At 41.7% G+C, this 20,138-nt stretch overlaps 1 protein-coding gene across 3 annotated transcripts; it reads right to left on the bottom strand.

Annotated features, from left to right (window-relative positions):
* Window positions 1-1,132: 1,132 nt before the first annotated feature.
* On the bottom strand, window positions 1,133-19,679 carry dtx2 (deltex 2, E3 ubiquitin ligase). 3 transcript variants are annotated; one of them, XM_036009020.1, is made up of 10 exons: window positions 18,984-19,679; window positions 17,633-18,221; window positions 14,439-14,497; window positions 10,664-10,876; window positions 8,923-8,990; window positions 8,655-8,822; window positions 7,327-7,488; window positions 5,928-6,017; window positions 3,043-3,324; window positions 1,133-3,009 (listed from the first exon to the last, which is right to left on the bottom strand). In XM_036009020.1, exons 1-9 carry the CDS (start codon window positions 19,291-19,293, stop codon window positions 3,076-3,078), a joined length of 1,908 nt encoding a protein of 635 aa, XP_035864913.1. In that variant the 5' UTR covers window positions 19,294-19,679; the 3' UTR covers window positions 1,133-3,009; window positions 3,043-3,075. The 3 variants fall into 3 exon arrangements, with proteins under 3 accessions (XP_035864913.1, XP_031164039.1, XP_031164040.1); XM_031308179.2 differs by having other exon boundaries at window positions 1,133-3,324; window positions 18,984-19,678; XM_031308180.2 differs by lacking the exon at window positions 10,664-10,876 and having other exon boundaries at window positions 1,133-3,324; window positions 18,984-19,674.
* Between the last annotated feature and the right edge of the window lie 459 nt (window positions 19,680-20,138).

Below are 20,138 nucleotides of genomic sequence, written 5' to 3'. Positions count from 1 at the left end.
CCGCGTCTACGCCGGACCCTACGCCGTAGCCTGACGTGCACCTCTAGAAAAATGTAACTACACGTCGCTTGGCCGTGGCTGGGTAGCGTTGCATTTCCCCCCCCAACTCATTTCCTGGTTCTCCTTCTCCATAAACAACATGACATCAAGGAGAGGGTTAACTTTTCCTGCTACAGATTTCCCACCTTGGTCAGAAAGCACAGGGGAGACACTTTGTTTCTCTCACTATGACTCTAGAGTTGGTATTCGCTCCGAAGCTAATCACCGTCACTAAACTCACTTCTCCCTCGCTCTATCACGCACGCACACGCTGGCTCGACGCACACACCAGCGCACAAGTATAAACATCAGGCCACTTACGTAGGCTACGGCGAAAGCTCTGCACGGAGCCTCCGCAGAACCATAAAACAGGCTTTAGGCTTGTAGCAATGCTATGCACTAATATTAGTGCTAGGGGGCGGCGTTTGAAAAGATGTCATACAAACGGTTTTCCAGATTGGATGTCTACACTAGAAAATGGAGAAGGTACTTTCCGTAGGGCTCCTAGGAAGCTTTGTGCTGGGGAGAGCCGTGTATGGTGTTGTCATATACATACTGTATGTTCATTTGGTTTGTCTATTTTGTTTTGTGTGGTCTTCAATATTTTAGTTACTGTGTCATCTTGGGGGGTGGGGGGGGGGGGGGGGGGTATGTTAATATTTTGTTGGGGTGCCTGGTTAGCTCACCTTGTAGAGTGTGCGCACCATGTACAAAGGCTCAGTCCTTGTCGCAGCGGCCGCAGGTTCAACTCCGACCTGCAGCCCTTTGCTGCACGTCATTCCCTCTCCCCTTTCACATCTTCAGCTGTCCTGCATAATAAAGGCCCACAAATCTTAAAAAGAATTGTTAATCATAACAAACGATTAGTGTAGCCTAATCTTTATCTGCAACTGTGCAGAAACAGTGTTCAAATTTATTTTGCATGTGTATTCATTTTGTTTGAAGGTCAACGTTATGAATGAAGCTTTGAACTATTCGGTACAACCCTAGTTAAATGTTAAGAAATGCACGTTATTCTCCTCAACTGGCATTTGTGGACACAACCGCTTTACTTTATTTTTTTTTTTTTTTTTACAATATTTTTGTGTCATGTTTTTTTATTTTATTTACATCAGTTAAGTATTGCCTCTTCTCATCAAATAGGCTAATATATACTCACTTTGCTACTTGAAGTTTCAGTGTGTCTTTGTGCAAGACACAAAGGCTTTCAGCAGAAACACTTTAATTGCATAACTTCCCAATTTTAAAACAAGTTCATTGCCCTTTACCGGGAAATCACACATCTTGTCAGCTAAATGCACCGTCAGAACTAAAGTGCTTAATGAGAGGGATTTTTTTATCCCCAATGTTAGCTGTTATTCTCATGGTAACTGGACAAGGGGATACACATGAGGCTCTTGAGGGGGGGGGGGGACAAAACGAAGAAAAAACACAATCTCCAGTTTGTGAAGTTTTGATTAAAAAGAGACTCGAGTACGAGCAGCTCCATTTTTCTCTGAGTTCAGTCTCCAGGAATATGTGATGAGCAGGAATGTAGTGGAGCAGTAACCATTCTCAGCAAGCATTCTTCCAGAGAGCCGTCAAGACGAGGGATGTTAATGATTAACCGTTTAACCGACAATAATTTTGACCAGTCAAACAGTTAAAAAAACAAAATTATTAAAATAAAGTAATTAAAAACTTTTTGTATGGTAAAATAGGCTATACAATCTATCGTGCTTACAGCGCATAGCTATGTGACACCTGCCACTTGGACTGGCAGTTGAATCGGCCGTCCTACACACAGTCTGCCAGGCAGACGCACAGCTGACAACCTCGCAGGTGGAGACAGGCTCAGACAGCTGCGGACTAGTGTCTGTCGCACGCAGGCTTAGGTATCGTTTGGATTTCAAAGATTTTGATTCTGCTTATCGATTCCGGTTCTTAAAGAATCTTTATTCCCGTGGCGCCTGGGTAGCTCACCTGGTAGAGCTTGCGCCCCATGTACAGAGGCTAAGTCGTTGCTGCGGCGGCTGCAGGTTCAATTCTAACCTGCGGCCCTTTGCTGCATGTATTTCCACTCTCTATCTCTCCCCTTTCATGTCTATGCTGTCCTATCAAATAAAGGCCTAAAATGCAAAAAAAAATTTATAAAAATAATTAAAAATTGATTCCGATTCTTTGAGGGGCGGGGTAAAAAACGGATCACATGCTCACAGAAAAACGCTCTTCTCTCTGAGACTCTCCTCCGCTCTGCCTGTGTCTGTCTCCGTGCAGCGTGCCGAGAGACACAGGCAGGCTTGTTTACTTTATACATGAAATGGCGGTCAATATAAACATACGAGTTAAAACGCAAAGGAACATTAATTGCATCTTGGAAAAAATTATACTGGGTTGAGAATGACGTGTGTGCGATTGAGAGAGGCAGCCGCTATTGCCGATCGGAGCAGAGTAGAAAACCTGCGGTCCATGGCGCACAGCTGACTCGTGTGCTTGCAACTCTGTCTAATCTTGGCCATACTGCCTAAACAAAACAAATTGTATCACTTTGCGTCGTCCAGTCCAGAAAAGAGCGCCATGTGTAGTTGGAACCGATAAGCAGAACCAAAACTTTTTTCTTTTTTACGGGTACCCAGTTGTTGGCATTTTGGAAGAGGTTCTAATTTGGAACCGGGTTTCGGTTCCCAACCCTAGTCGCACAGATGCATGCGCAAGCAGTTCCAGCAAAGTGGCTGCATGTGTCCACGACAATACACCCAGTACTGGGTTTATTGCGTGTCTGAGCATCCTGGATGGGTGAACTGGGACTCCGTTGCCTGCTTGTCCGGTTAACGAGGGTTGCCTATCGTTCAGAGAAAAATTTAATTAGCATCCCTATTCAAGACCTTTTTTTTATTTAGCTCACTTCTCCCCCTTTGCTCACTCAATGAGATTCGGACAGATGCTGAATATACTTAAGAACAGAGAGAGGTTGCAGAGGGTCCACCTGGCCACAGAGGGGGATTTGAACTCGGTGGTCTGCCTTGAGTGGAAGTGTGTGGAGCACGGAGCTGTGACCTAGCTGCTGCTGCTACTGCTGCCTGGAGGTTTGAAGCAGTCCTCTGTCACGCCCTGAGAGGCCAGCTCAGACAGAACATTGTCCAAATAGTTGGGGTCGGGGTAGCCGTGGCCCGACAAGTTGGACATCATCTCAGTTTTGTGGTGGATGCCGTTCCACACCACTGTGTCGGGCTCTCCGGTGGTGCTGGACGTTCCCACGGTGAAGATGAGGCGTCTCATCCACGCCACCTTCAGCAGCTCCAGCACCTTTCCAATAGAGAAGAGAGACAAGGAGTGAACATTAGGGAGCTCTAATTGAAAACCCACAAAGCGCTTATGCATATACGTTTTGAGTGGAAACAAATCGATGCAAAAAATTAGCAACTATTTTTGTATCATTGATCTTATTATTTAAGTCCTTTTTCAAGTAAAAACATTCTTCTAAACATTTTCTGGTTCTGCCTTCCTGCATGTAAGAATTAGCTTCCTTGTCTTATACCCCTGTCGGGGTTCTAAAACACAACACTGACTGGCTCGCTCTACATTATTCCTTACATAATGCATGAAGTTGGCGGTTTGCGGGTCGTGTTTGGGTGGTTGATTAATGCATATTTTTGCGGGAACGCGGTGCCGTGTAACACATCACACCTCTTTTGCTTCCGGAATGCCAGCATGCTATCTAAAAATCACACACTGGGGCGGAATTATACCACCGTTGTTTGTTTGGTTCAGTGTAAAAAAAGAAAAGCCAGCACGACGACGGACCTTTTGTCACGGCAATATTGAAGAATCTTTGCACGAAAAAGGCCTAAACTTAGCTGGATGAGACTACCCTTGTCCACAAATGTACTCAAATACATGACTGTACTTGAATATACTGAACTTTGCTAATTAAAAAAGCATGTAGAAAAATCACAATACAAAGCTTATCAATGAGTACGTTTTACATGCACACCAATATTCCACTATTATTCCGAATGACAATTTTCTGAATTTGATACAGGTCATGTAAACGGCATATTCCGGTTGGATATTCCGAATAAGGCCTTTTTCCGAATATAGCATTTTCTGATTAAGACGTGGGATAAACTGCTTAGTCGGAATATCGTCTTTTTCGGAATAAGGGCAAACCCCGGAATATTATGTGCATGTAAACGTAATCAATGTAGACATCTAGAGAGGAGGCAGTTGCCATTAGAGACCGGTCTAACTCAGTCTACAATTTATCTGAAATGGGATTACGTAACTTCAGTTAGGCTATGTTTACACAAAAACGATCTGAAGAGAAAATGCAAAAGTGCCGTTGCATTCTCACTTTTTAGACAAATATTATTTGGGTGGGGTGGGGTGGGTGGGGGGGGGAGAGAGAATCTGCGTGCATATGATGACGCAAAAGTGTGCCAAATGCGATCCACCAAGTCCGCGCGCCTGCGTAGAATCTTCCTTCTACTTGTCTTCCTCTCCTCTTCCTCTCCCTTGTAGCGCGAAGTGAACAACAAAAACTGACAATTTTGTCTGGACAGACGAGGAGGTGGAGTTATTGCTCAATGCACGCACACACGCAACGGTGAAGCATTTTTAAGATTTCCACTCTGGAGGGTGGTTTCACTTTTTTACGCCGTTGCCATCTAAACGAAAGGCACATCTGATCAAATATTTTGTCATTTTCACCCGCGAGCGTATTCGTGTAAACAGGGCCTTAATCATGAAGATGGGCTGCCTAATTGACGGAAATGGAACAGTTTCTAAACATTCTGACTAGAACTAGTGAAAGGCCCCTGCTGTTTACTGCACTACGGGACAAGCTGTGTCCGATCTCAAATATACGGGGAACATCACGCTCCGATGATGGAAGTGGGTCTGAAGCACAGACGCTACAGCTGGAATGAAATCCAATTTTCCATTATTGAATTACATCAGAGATTGTTTATAGAAACTGAAGTGTACAGCCCCAGTTGCCAGCAAGCAGGAAATGAGCTACTAATTCACCATGGAAACGACACAAATTTGTAATGAGCACAAAATGTTCCTAATTTAATCACAGTGAAACACTACAATCCTGATGGAGCATTAAGCAGAGTCTTGTGTTAATGGTATTGAGCTTTATGCACCTGGTGTGTCACTTTGGCTCCACTCTGATGCTCTAGTAGTGATGTGACTGAACGTATTGATTGATTGTACCTGTGGTAGGGTATAGGTGCCGATAACCTCTCAGTGCTGTTCCATACACTGATGGCACACCGAGGCGTGGATTTAATTCCCCTTCAGCCATTAAACATGTATCGTGTGGACCTTTTTTATAAATTCTTCTTGATTGAGCTGTAGGTGACGACTGTGGTTCGATACATGGACACGGACGCAGGTGGAGCCATAACAATCTCTGTATATGCAGGCGCGACTACGCATGACGGTAAGCATGATCGGTTTGCGTACTTAAAGGCAACGAGTCAGCGTTACCTTATTTGACAGAAATCATCTTCCTGTAATTTCTGACAATTTGATAAACTGTATTATGCTTGAGAAAATAAAACCCCAATTAACAAAACTGGTACAGACCGGTTTTGGAAATAAAACTGAGATTAGCTCTCATATATTCAAGTTTATGTTCTGCTTGTTTAACGGTTTGGTAAATTGCTCCGAAACACATTAAGTGAGGATTTGAATTACTATTTTTTATTAAGTCTTATCATTTTGGTGCTGGTGATTTTCCTTTGGGGCTGGCTAAAACCAAACTTTTCTCTATGCAGAAAACCCCCCTGAAATGTCCTGAGGTCTGTATTCCTGTACTGTCTGTATATGTCTGACCACAGTGTACAAGCGCCTGAAGTGTAGATTCAGGCCCAGATGTGATATGTGTTGCTTTTATTTACCTTCCTGCCCTTGTCGTTGTCTGGTAGAAAACAGAAGCGAGGGAAGCCTCTACAGGTGTACGGCTGTCCTGGGTTGGGATGTTCCGGGCCCTGGAAAGATATTAAGTTTTAATATCAGAGACCAGTTGGAACAATACAATAATCAAATAACTGGGTTTTAAGAGATGACGGTGGACAAACGGCTCAATACAAATCTGATTCCAGTTCTTGTAACTTTAGATCAGCGATACATATGCTGCAATCTATCTGCACGCATTGTTACAGCAGGACACGGAAATAAATTAGTTTTCCCACAAGACTAGAACAAATGAGGGTGTCACAGTGAACCCCACACAATGGGACAGAGGAGAATGCTCTTCTATAGTCGAGCCTGAACATCAATCTGTATCACTGAATGAGCTTCAGTCCAGACTGCAGTTTCTCCTCCAGTCATTTCATGTGTTCAGCCCCCACCCCTCAAACTTGTTTCGGATGTACCATATTGGCCCACACATTAGACCACCCTAATTATAAGACAACACCACCCTTTCCAACACTTGTTTTTAGAAAAACACTTTTTTCAAGATGGGGAAACACTTTCAGAATAGTCTCTCTCTAAGATACTATTTCTCTCGTAAAAGTGAAACCTGAAATACTTAGCTAGAAGTATAACAATAGTTTGTCTATCGGTCACATACTCTCTCACTCTTCTGTCAGGCTCATTATTTTCTTTTGGCTGTTAGCGTTTCTCAGACAGCTTTATTTTTTAATTCCTTCTCGTGACATTCCGTAATACTGTTAATTCTTGATAAGCTTGATAAACGATTTGCTTCCCGGTCCATTTTGTCAGAAAAGACACCTGGAGACACTTTCGACTCGTTTTTACTTGTCAGGAAATTTCCTCCATCGCAGCAAAACAGGTTACACGAGCTGTTGGAAACTCCTGTGGGTTCAACTGTGCTAACTAAATACTTTTTAGGGCTAAGCAACTCTAAAAGAAGCAATATAAACAGACTTGAAGAAACTTCCCAGCCTTGCAATGAATTACATTTATTTTAATGAGTGCTAGCTTTTCTTTTCTTTTTTTAATGTTGAACAATGAACACATTTCCAATGCAGAACTGAACATTAAGGCTACAAACAACCCATAATGCAACACACTCTGTAGGTGCTAGTACTCTCTCCATTCAAATAGAATATCTACTGATGTCAATCTGTAATTGTAGAGTCCTTGACTGTAATGTGACCCCATGTTTTCACTTTTGGTTCAGGAGAAGAAATTGTATCTGGTGTGCTAAAAACCCCAATTTTTTATGCTCTGATTTTGCAGCCCTGGAAGAAAATTAAGGATTACTGTAAAATAAAGACAGCTGGATTTACACCTGACATACTTGGCAGAGCGCTCAGCATGCAGACGTACCTGTATGCCAGGTGGTATGCTGTAGATGATCTGGATGGTGCCACAGTCTGGGTGGCCTGGCAGCGACTGGGCGATGCTGTAAATTTCCATCTTGCCTTTGGGCTGGGTGCCAGTCTTCTCTCCATAGATTGTCTTGCACGAGGGGCACTGCAGACTGCCGTCCTGAGGAGAAAACCCAACCAGATAGCCTTTAAAACAATCAATGTAAACCTGGTTAAGTGCTGACCAAATATTTATCGATCCAATGATGAGACTTTTGTTTTGTGTTCTTCACCCTCACAAAGTCACTATCAACCAGTACATTTAGTGATTCTGCTGGGGACGGAGGTAACATTTTGCTCACTGGCAACTTTGGTAAAACTATTTTTATTTTTTATTGTAAAAAAATAAGGGAGATTTTTGTATTACACTAAACAAATACTTTCCCAAAAGGCAACAGGTCACAACAGGCTATAAAACTAAAAAGCATCTCTTATGCTGTGAAATTGAAAATACTAAATAGAATGATACAAAATAAAGCTTGTGCATGAGGAGAAGTGTTACAATTAGTTCCACCAGGGCTATAATTAAACATTCAAAGCACCCAAACATTTATCATCCCGGTGATCGGCACGGGATGTGCATTAGCATGTTTGATGTGTTTTCATTCACATTCCCTGCAACGGTGGAGCAATGGCGACACCTCAGCATATGTTGCAAACGCCGTACAGCTGAACTTTGGTTTCACATGTCCACAAGTAGTTATTGGATTGTGTGATTGGTACAAGATTTAAATTAGATGTGAGGTAGTTTTGAAAGCTGTCAAGGTAAACTTTATTATTCCACAAGGGGAAATCCATGTGGTCATTCATTACGCGCCCTTGTCACAACATATTCTTTAACAGTAGAGCTTTACAGACTGATATCATAAGATGATGATGGATACCACATTCATGGTGTCTTATGTAATTCACTAATTAACACGTATGTTGTTTAATCTGTGAAAAATAAAAACGACAAGTATGGAGTTATATGCTGGAAATATTACTTGGCGACCAGCAGTCGCCGCAGTGACTTTCTGGAGTCTTGTCATTACCATGAGGTTGCCAGGCAACCAGTGGCTTCCAGTCTTTATGCTAAATTAAGCGAATCACCTCCTGACTGTAGCTCTGTACTTAACTCACAGACTGATATCAATCTTCACCGCTAACTCTCGGCAAAAAAAAGCAAATACCGGTAAACAACTTTCACCCAAATGTCGAACTACTATCCCATTGTAACTTTGCCAACAATTTGTCCACATAATAAAAAAAACAATACTTTCCATGCAGTCAACAACGGTTCTGTACCTTTGTCCCATTGTTGTACATGGCCAGCATGCAGAGCATGTGCAGGGTGTGTCCACATTTGATGAATTTCCCCACAGTGTCTGGCAGGATGCTCTGGCCTCCCTCCTCTGTGGACGGTGTCTCATAGCCGGATGGATTGGACAGTTGATCCATGCAGATAATGCAATCCTGAGGGAAACCCAGGGAATGTGTGTTTAATGTCACAATAACTAAAACAGCCCAGTTTAGGGCCAGCAACGGCCATATCATTTTACGAATAAACGTTTACCTCATCTGGTACTCCGGCAACTACCTCCATGTAGCGCTGAATCACCTCCTCAGGTCTCTGAGCTGAGGCTAAAAGAGAAAGCACAGTGATGAATGAGCTGTAACAGGTCAGACACTAAAATGGTGATTCCAACAAACTGCCATAGAAATATAAGACCAAATAAGACTTTGGTGAGATGAAAGGAAATGATTTTCTTCCCAATATCAAGTAATTCACAATCTAATTTTAGAATTTTAGCCAAATAAGCTCTGGATTTCTACCCATTCTGCCTCTGCTATATACAAATAAATGAGTCCAGGTTGCTGCTAATCGAACATCCTAAAATCAAGAAGTAGCCAATGTGCATCTGACTGCACAGGATGCAGAACATGCAAACCCATTAAGCCACAGAGACAACTTGAATGCATGATGACAATGAACCATACAGTGTTCACCGTGAGGGGCAGCATGAGCGATGGATGCAGACAATTTAGTGCATGCATCTCCACACACACGGGAGTCTCAAGTCTGTTTAGGAAACTAATATCTAAAATTTCTGAAAGCTAACTAAACGTTCAAATGTCTTTGAGTTTATAACACAAGGCGGCTCCATTTACTTCCAGATTTTTAGAAGGTTGGCTATTTTCTCCCAGCAGAAGAAAAATCTGCAATATATATTCACGGATTAGTTTTTGATGTGTCTCCTGTTGATTTCAAGAGCAGGAATACAAGTTAAAAGCGGCAGACAATGAGTGTGGAGGTGTAATTTATGGTTATGACAATGCAGAAAACTGGCAGCAATGAAGCGAAGCTTAATATTTCAAATCCAATACATTGCCACGTTGTACAACACATACTGCTACTTGTTTTGGTTGCTGTGGTTTTTTGATGGCTAACAGTAACTTCTCAATAAGCAAACTTCCTTTAATAAAAAGCAGGTTTGACAATTAATGATACATTATGTCCAAAGGTTGATTTAAGCTGGGTTGATACTTAATGCAGTAGTGCTGCAACTGCTGCACTTATGCAATTATTTTCATTTTCCCATTTCAGATACAAGCTGGAACCAGAAAAGTTTTGGCATTTTTGCTTGAAAAATGTAACGACTAATTCACCATCAAAACATAATATAATAAATAATTGATCATTTGACTAATACTGTAGCAGTAGCTCATGGGACATGTCTTTGCGATCTGTTGGCTGTGAAAGCCATAGAATATGATTCACATAAGTTCTGTTGAATATTCTAATGCTACATTTACACCGCTGTAGGCAGCGTTTGCACTATTCCACATTTTTCAGATTCCCGCACAATTTTCTGTTAAAATGGTCGGGTTGTAAAAAAAAAAAAAGGGGCTGCACGTTACATCTTCAAGAGCTAACAAATCACTGAGGAGAAGCAGGATTTTATGGTAGGTAAGCAGCTGATCTTGACAACTGGAATGAAATTGGGAGGCGGTAGCAGCAGAGAGGTCAGTGATAGCTGTGTCAGACATGTCGTCTTAAAAAGTCAGTTCAGAGCACAATCACACGTAGCTTTCTTATTTGACAGTTGTACAAAAAGCAGTTGCAGCAGCACTTTCTTCAACTAACACAAAATTGGAGTAGTGCAAGTAGTGGGAGCACGCCCAATAAACAAAGACAAATGAAAGTGAATGGATGCAGCAGAATGAAATGTTCATCAAGCCTGTGTGATAACTGGACCAAAATAGAACGGTGGAGAAAAAGAGGTGGAGGAAGGGCCTTGTTGCGTGGTAGCTACCTCTCCTGTGCTGCCTCTTTGCTCTCCTAACTGAACTGCTGCTGCTGTGGGGCTTGCTGGGCCTGCTGGCTGGGGGGAGGAGAGGAGGAGGAAGAGAGAAAGGAGCAGGTTGCTGCTGCTGTTGCTGCTGCTGCTGCTGCTGCTGTTGAGGGAGGGGGGCAGTGGTGAAGTGCACGCCGAGTCCCACTGCTGACATCAAAATGGAGGCCATGCCTGGAGCGGGGGGGGGGGGGTTGAGGTGGGATGGGGCGGGGCAGAGTGGGGCAGGTGAGGGTTGAGAGCAAGTGGAGATATGCAGGAGTAGAAAGGAACAAATCAAATGTATGAGAAATGTAGCAGCAACTGATGTTTCCAGTGTGTCCATTCATTCATTCATTCATTCATTTATATACACAAACAGCATTGGAGTTAGACACAGCATGAACACAGCAAGTACTTTCAAATTAAAACCAAATGGATCATGTTTAACATGTGGCCTTGGTTCATTCATGTGTTCTTCTCTACGATATCTCCACTTTGATTCATGAGTAAAGCTGTTTTTGCAATCAGGATTTCTGTTGTAAAACTAGCATTCATCTCATTAGCAAAGTAAAAACTTCAAGTTATCTTGGGAGTCTAGAAAAAGATCCACTGAGAATTGATGGTGCCCAGGAGCTGGAAGTGAGACCAATCAATCAGCAGACTAGAAGGAATGATGAAAACCACATTCCTTGTGAACAGCTTTGCAATGCAGACTATAGCTCCTTTCCCACATGCACTGCAAACCTGAACTTATCTACACCTGCAGAGCTGTATGTGAGAACGCAAAGGTCTGAATCAATATGACTGGACATTAAACAGGCTTTACCCTGCCAGCTTAAGTGTACAAAGTCTGTGTAATGTCCGATTGAGCCCATGTGTGCCCGTGTCAATGGAACAGGTCATTTTCCAGAGAATTTACAGCGAGTGAGTGGGCGTGTTGATGATATCACGCGGCTAGCACGAAAAAGGAAGAAAACAAACACCTGAGGGTGAAAACTGTGATTCACAAAGGCTCCAGTAAAAATGTCTCAATTGGAGAGACGACAACATTCAGGAACTTCTGACGGTATGGCCGACCCCGAAATTGTCAAACCATATCAAGGAACAGCAAGAGACTGTTTATGACCAAATTACAAAGCGGCTACGTGACCGTAATCCGCGTCATGTCCTGTCTGCTGCACGCTGCTCTACCCAGGCGCCACCCCTCACCTAAACCAAAGTATTTCCAGTAAGTGAGAATGCGTCTGACACGGACTATCTCCTGTTGCGTGCTACATCTGTGGAAGGGGAAACTCCAGACAATGAGTTCATATGAGAAAACAGATTTGGTGTTGCAGATGTAAGACTTAGCATTACCATCTAACGCAACACTATGTACCCTCTTACAAAAAAGAAGTAGAACATCAATTGTTTTACAAATGAAAAGTTGAACATGAAGTGAAGTTACATAAGATCACTTTGGCCTATTTTTCACCTCAAATCGATGGTGAGACTTGAAGTAGTGTACTTTAGTGGACAGTTTAGTTGAAACCTGACAATGTTTCCAGAATATCTGCTTTATTTGCCAGTTTAGGGGAAAATAGAAACTCAATGCTAGCCCAAGGAGTACAACATTCATGTACTCTTTGGTCACTTGTAAGAGGCTGATTCCCCTAGAAAGTTATGTTGGTCTACACCTGTGTACTTAAATTCTACATTAAACAGTAGTGGATGCAGTAGTATTTCTTGTATGCGTTTAACATTGAAAAGGTTGAATAAAGTGTTTAAATAGTTCTGATTACCACTATTGTTCATTTTTGACTTATGATCATTAAAACGGTACATTTGGAGAAGACGGCGCATGATTGACCTTCCATTTTAAATGATTCACCAAAGTCATGGTACGGTGCTTTTCACTAATGAGGTTCTGGTCCACAAGTTTCCTCCAGGCTGATTGTATTGATTCAGTCAGCTTATCACAGCCAAGAAACCGAGGCATAATTTGAGAAGTGTGCAGCAGAAAAAAAGAGACTGAGTGAGCGCTCACTTTGGATGTCAATTTTGCCATTTTATGACAATTACAACTTGCCTGCCTGCTATGTCAGCCTGCTGGTGTGAAATTCTAAAAGACAATCATAATGGCCCCGTATGCAATCATTTCACATTTTAATGTACATTATTATAAAAATTAAATTGGAGTACACCTGCTGCATCTTACAGGTCATAGGTTAAACAGAGAACAAGCTTAGCTTCACACATGTTAATAAGCGCCAGACTGTAACGAGGTGCACAGAGAATACAGCATCCAACCTCATGGCACCAAATTAAGTCAATGGTATTAAAATGATTTACTCAAATGCATAAATCAACATAATTTTTTACTGTTGAATACATCTACAGTATTAAGATTCCTTTGTAATTTCTACCACCTTCTTTTTTTTAACTGAGTTGCCCATCTTGAGCTAATATTATATTCTGCTTCACAAAAAATACTCCATGAAAATGAACTACTGATATACCGTAGACGCATCTGATAAATATGCATACTTGGAATTACTGTGTTAGCTCTTCAAATAGCTCTACCTTATTAGCACAGAGTGGGGCTCAGATTCTCCTGAATTAGACTGAACTTCTTTGTGAGATCTGATATTTAAACTTGATGAAATGACAGTGATTTTGCTTCATGCTAACACTAGTGAGCTGGGCGCAATGAACAGGCAAAGCATTATAAATGGTTTATGTGGAAGTTGAGACACACTGTGCAGATTTAATTTCAAGACAGATTTGATTTTGAAGGAATCTCCATGATGCTACAAACAAGCATGTGTGAGGATAAAAGAAGGCCTTTATAAAAGCAATGCAGAGCATTAATCTATAAGTCACAGGAAGCATGCAAAGAAATGTGGTGAGAGGAAAATGCCAAAACACACATTGATGTATTTGTCAGGTATCTTAGGATTTGAAAATGTATAACGGCATCAATATATAACGGCAATTATGGATATTCAATTTACAAGTAAAACGTGATATCACTCAAATTCACATGCAACACATTCAACTTTCCATTAGTCATGATGACTGCTGTTAGTGCCAAGAACCTGCTGGCTTATTTTTGCCATCATAAGATGTTTAGTAGTTAGTAGTAATATCACTGATTATATATATTTTTTTTTTCCATCAACAGTCCAAGCTATTTGAAATGCAAATCACCTAAATGAATGTATTCCCACTTATGGAGGTGTGATGTATTTGTTAGTAGTAGAAGTCTCATCCATTATGTTGTTTAGGGTTGAGCTTTCATACAAAAACCAGTGCCGGGTGGAGCTGTGGGACAATAGCTGTCTTACAGGATAAAGACTGGAAAAACTGAAGTTAATCAAGCTTTTGCATCCAGGGCCAAATGCTTTGCACAGCATGATGGAACTTCTGTTGGCTCTCAATAAAAACTAGCCTGTGTGCAGGCTGTTTTATGTATTGTGTTGTAACAAACAGGATGTTACTTTTGTTTGGTTTAAATTACATCGTTTCCCCCACTCTTTTCAAGTTTGCTTGACATTAAGGCTGTGTTCTATTTTTATTTATTTTTTTTAAGCCCCATCTTCCAATTTTTTTGTGACAGGCTGTTCCTAAACAGACTGACATTCACAAGACAAATGCAGAGAGAAAGGCACATAAACCACAAATATTAATGAAACCTGCAACCAACTCAAAAGTGTGGTGCAGAATAGAGCAGAGGTAACAGTCAAATTGGATGGATGGTTAGTGAGCCGTTTACCTGCCAGGGCAGAGCTTACACTGGTCGATCCATTCAGCTGCACAGAGATGGAAGGAACACTGCAGGACAGGAAACAAGGACAGTGGCATTCAGTCAGTAAAAACGGCAACAATGAACCAAGCAGGAAAAACTAAACAAAGACTACAAACGACTTCAGTTTCAAATCCACTTCACAGAATTGGAACATTGAAGTACATTAGGAATAGCTTTGGCACCAGATCAAGACAAGAAAATACAACCTGCCTGTGAATTAAATGCAAAAGGTTTTATTTACCTTTTTACTTAAGCTACTTACTTTAGCTGAAACAGTGACCACATTCAGACTGGCCAGTAAATAACTAAGAGATTCTGAGATTGATTAACAACAACTTAATATTGACTGACTGTGCATAATGCAACTAGGGGAGCGTGACTCAACACCCGATATATTGATGAACATGCCCCCAAAAAAAACGGTTTACTGTGCAAAATGGCCTTCACAGAAATGAAATGAGTAATTGTTAGTACTTAGGTATAATGGAGTTCTAAACCAAATCCAGTTTAGGGCTGAAACTAACAATTATTTTCTGTTCTGTTATTGATTACATTTTTGTCAAACAACTACTGTATGCGACTTTTTCGTGTTTTAGCACTAATCCTGTTAGTCTTCATTTTTGTAGTCGGGGAATCCTATGCTCTAACCACCAACACACAAGCACACAAAATGACAAAAAATGAAGACATTCAACATTCAAATAACATAAAAATCACTGAGTGGATGTTTTACCCTCATAGATCACCTATCAGCCAAATAAGAGGACGTGGTCACACAATAGGAGGAAATGTGTGACTGATTTATGAGGCCATTTCGACACCAGCTAGCCTACAATCAAAGGGGCCCTGAAATAGCATTAGAAATCCCTGTATGGAGTAAGAAAAGTAACACCTATTTTAAATAACACAGCTTTACTTTTTTTGCTGACATTTCTGCAAGTGTCTTTTCTCACTAGCATATAGTAGCATTTTGCTATGAAATGCGGGGGAAATCGAAAATCGGATGTATTGTGATTTTTTTTTTATTTACCAGTGATTCATCTAAATATTGTTTATACGGTATCGCCGACGTAGGGATGTAACGATTACCGGTGTAACGGTAAACCACGGTAAAAATGTTGACGGTAACTATTACCGTTTTCATTTAAAATATCCTTATTATCGCGGTGGATTAACACGGTGTGTGTCTAATCCTTCCCAGCTTCATCCGAGGCTCCTGAAGTTGCCACGCAGGCGCACTGCGCTCAGACAGGAGAAGAGGGACAGAATGTAGCAGCATTTTAACGGACTTTTTTCTTTATCATTCCTTTCCCGTTTTCGGACTTGTTGAAGTGATGTGGGTAGCCCAGAACGTAAGTTAAAACTATTCTGTAGCTTGCTAAACTGTCATGGGTTTTACTGCCTCGTTATCTTCAATAAGTGTTCTGCTACGATGTGTAAGTTTAGCCCGTGTTACGACGTGACATTATTTGGAGAGAGAGAGAGAGATATATTATCGCCTTGATAATATTGCTGTTGCTGTGTTTCTTATTACATAGCTGATAGATGTGTAGATTGTTTAATATTACTTGTGCAGCCACGTGTTGATATTCAGGTTGTGTTAGGGCAATCTGCTAGCAACGTGCAATCGCCAGTAAACTGACTAGCCTGTGGAGCCACGTGCTTAGCTATTATTATTGCTCCGTTATGGATATGTGTGTTGTAATAGATGTGGCTTATTCTCAGTTTGTGTTACTGAGCAATATGTTACATTTATGTTAATTATTACAGAGCAATGAATGTAATTCTTAGTATTGTTTCTTGTTATATGCTGGTGGCTATAACATTTAGTTTTGGTAAATAATGTTCATAGTAAGTCAGATGGTTATTAATGTGCATTATTATTTGCTTATATTTCAGAACCACATCCAACTTCACATGTAACGTCAAATACAACTTCATAGTTAACTCCATGTTCGAGTTGTAAATCAATCTTCCTGGATCTCAAAGTCAGACATCTCTGGTTTCAAGTTCTTACCAGACACCCTACAGCCGGCCGGTGTTTCAGCAGCCGGTTTTCAATAGTTTTTACAAGCCTATTGCCTATATTTTTGTAATATAATAAACACTGTTACACTTTTTGAAACTATTTCAGCTTGTGTAGGCCTATCAGTGCTTTCTGAACATATTGAACACACTTTTAAAAATACCGCGATAATACCGAAAACCGTGATAATTTTGGTCACTATAACTGTGAGGTTAAATTTTCATACCGTTACATCCCTACGCCAACGGCGACTACATCATATCCGTTTCCAGCAAAACTGACCGAAAGCAGAAAATCCAGGTTATGTACTTGTTTACAAATTAAATAAATGTCAGACTGACACGTGATGTGCATTCTTTTTTTAGAAAACAATTAGTTTTTAGAAATGTCTCATGATATATTGTCTCTAGAAGTGTGTTATTCAACTTTTGTCGCAATACTCCGTACTATCGAATCGCGATACTTCTAGAACCGCAATAAATGAAAATCGCAATACAAATCAAATCGGCACCCATGTATGGTGAAATAATCAAAACGGGACAAAAGCATATTGTCCCAGCACTACTACCTAGCCTTCCAGAGAAAGAAGTGTGAGCCATCACTGCAAAAATGAAGAGGATGAGTTCATAACACAGATCACAGTGTGAGCTAGGTAGAGAACATCCAGCATTTTACCACCCTCTTATTAATATAATTTCCCAGTGGCTGAGACTACACAAAATGAAACCTATTAGAGCCCTAGGAAACTAAGTTAACTGTATATTTATTATACCACTTCAGTAAACAATTTTTCTTTCAAAGCAGTGTTTTATGTTAGGAACAGAAAAAAGGAAGGCTGGAGATGAGACACAGTCACAGGAACTGAGCCAAAATAAACATACCACTGCAGGGCTGGAGCTACAGATATTATTCCTGTTTTACAAGATAGGTCAAAGTGGAGATAGACAGGAAAGGCAAAGGAGAAGGGTAGGAAAGGGTGGAGAGGGGCCCATGACATGCATCCCAGGTCTGCTGCTGTAACTGAGCCACAGGGACATCTCACCGCTGTTGTTTCACTCTAACCTGACTGCATTACACTGCAACCCAAATCACAATCCGACACACACACACACACACACATACATCAGACACCAACCTTAACCCATTGGCACTGGTAGAGCTGGTCATAAGCGGTGCAGAGAGTTGACTACCAGAGGGCGGTGGAGGCCAGGGGCTGCCCCAGGACATTGCCCCGACAGAGAGGGGTCTCCTAGGGTACGGCGAGTAGACAGAAGTGGGATGAGCTGCTGTAGCCCTCCCTGTTGCTTGAAGACTGGGCCGGTTCAGACTGCCTGATGAAAAGGAATGTCGTGAACGGCTGGGCATGGGTCCTGTGCTGCTGTGGCTCAAACACTGCTGGCAGGAGCATGCAAGGCCCGAGGGGATAGCTGGGGGGCCAGAGGAGGCCAGTGGGTAGGGGAGGTTACACTGCCGTCGGACCTGCCGTCTGAAACCCGTTGCTTTGTTAACTTGGGCCAGAGATGTAAGATCCACTATGTAATTGTATCCATGCGGGCCCAAGTCTGCTGTGCCTTGGCGGGCCTGATAGCTGTGCTCTAAAAGGATAGAGGTTCGAGTCTCATATGGAGTCCATCCTCCTTCATCGTTGAGCCATTCCCAGTACACACCACTGCCGAGGCCTGAGGACTGGGCAAACAGGGACCGACGTACTGACCGTGTCTTTCCTGCAAATAAAAAGATGACCATCATTTAATATACTAAATTAAAGTTACATTATGCAAGCCTTATGTGTAAAAATAAATCCACATTTTCTGCCTAAGTCCCAAAGTGGGACCATTACAGAGAAAAGTGCCCAGCAGTTGAGGTGTAACAGCAATAGAGGTCAATAATGTAAATGTCTTAAAAAAAAACAGGATATCCAGAGGTCAATATCACAACAGAGAGCTAAACTCTGGGGCCAAACAATAGCAAGACAAAATTGGGGTAAATAAAAACAAGACAAGTAACAAAACATAGTAGAGAGACAAAATAAACTATAAAAAAAATTCTAAAAAAAAGGTAAAAGCAATACAATCAATAAGTAAAATAAAAAGCAATAAAAAAGACATCACATGAAAGTCAGTCTATAAAAATGTTTTTATGATACTAATGTTACAAGCGTCAGCAATGTGACGAGTTACAGAAAGGTTATGTGGAAAAGTTAGCTAACGTTAGAAGACACAAAAGCATTTAACAGAGTCGTCTAAGACCATATTGTCTACATTTCATAACTTCACCCTGGGTACCTGGCTGATCTCAGCTTGAAGCTATGTAAACACTAAAAACAACAGAGCCCCTGTATGCTAACGAAGTAGCTAGCTAGCTAGCGTTAGCCTGGCCTGATAACTGTAGCTAGGTTTCCAGACACAACATTTGAAAAAAGATTACGAATGTAACGTTACGTTAACGTGGCGGTATTACATGTCATACTGTGTGACATGGCTCACCTGTGTCCTGCCGAAACTGTTTCAAGCTTGGTATGTCAATGAGATAAGGCGACAGGCTTGGGTCTGATTGTCCGAGGCAGATGCTCGTTGAACCGGGTCCTCCACCTCTCTGGCCCCGCGATGCCAAACACCGCTCGATGTAGGCGCTCACTTGGCCGCTGTAAGGCCGCCAATAGCCCAGGTCATCCTGCCATTCCCATACCGCTATCATGGGTTGAGACTGTCCAACAGATCCAGAGGGTGTAGCTGACACAGACGGCCCATTTCTAGAGCCGTTTACCCTGGCACAAGAGCCAGACACAATCGCCATATTCACCAAGCCAGCTTAAGCTAACAACAACTCGTTCTGGTTAGCTGGTCGAGTGATTGTGGCTACGACGACGAAAAGGTCTGCTAGCTTGGCTCGTTAAAAAATGCCATTGTAAATCTGTTATTACGCTTTAGAGGAAGCTACGAAGTAAATATCAAATGGTAGAGAGCCTCGGTAAACATTTAAGTGCATGTTGTTGACAAAGCTGATGCATTCAGAGGGCTTAGCAGTGCGCGGATAACGTTAGCTTTGTGACAGGCTGCGTTGCCACGGTTCCTTCCTCCTCTCCTGCGGCTGCCTTCAGGGACCACCAGGAAATTCGCAATACAAGGCACGTTTGTGGCAACCATAGAGAGACGAATTCCCTCCCCTTCCTGTTCCAAAGCACATACTTTTTCATTTTACTTTTAGTATGTACTACAGCTGCCCTTACAAAGTATGCATTGTTGCATGTAGTATGTATACAATTGGGGCATACTATTTATTCATAACATTGCTCCTTGAACTTTGACCCTCTTGCTCATATATGCTGCGCAAGGGATTGTGGGTCGGAATAGCCTAAAAAGTATTCTGGCTGGCTTGCATACTGCAAAATTCGACTGGATGCAATATCCAGTATTTTTGGCATACTGCATTTGACATCAGGTAAGATAATTGTCAAATGTTGCGGAACATAGCTAAGCTAGCTAGGTAGTGAACAAGCCAAGCAGCAAGCAAGGTGACATATTGTGCAAGACGTGATATGTTGCCTAGTTCACGGAGCAGTTTCACACAAAACTAACTGGTACTACGACAAACTGTCTTTCTCGACTTGCAAAATTATGTTTTAAAGCTATAGTGCATAG

Source organism: Sander lucioperca, chromosome 13 (assembly GCF_008315115.2).
Source record: "Sander lucioperca isolate FBNREF2018 chromosome 13, SLUC_FBN_1.2, whole genome shotgun sequence".
NCBI classification, from domain to species: Eukaryota; Metazoa; Chordata; class Actinopteri; order Perciformes; family Percidae; genus Sander; species Sander lucioperca.
The sequence above is the reverse complement of the archived record's forward strand: the minus strand, read 5'-3'. Positions and strand labels throughout refer to the sequence as shown.

Coding starts and splice junctions, on each gene's coding strand:
- dtx2 (XM_036009020.1), bottom strand. CDS start 19,293: ATGGCGATTGTGTCTGGCTCTTGTGCCAGGGTAAACGGCTCTAGAAAT. Junction 7,489..8,654: donor TGTACAACAATGGGACAAAG/GTACAGAACCGT, acceptor TTTTCTCCTCAG/GACGGCAGTCTGCAGTGCCC. Junction 6,018..7,326: donor GCATACCACCTGGCATACAG/GTACGTCTGCAT, acceptor ATATCTTTCCAG/GGCCCGGAACATCCCAACCC.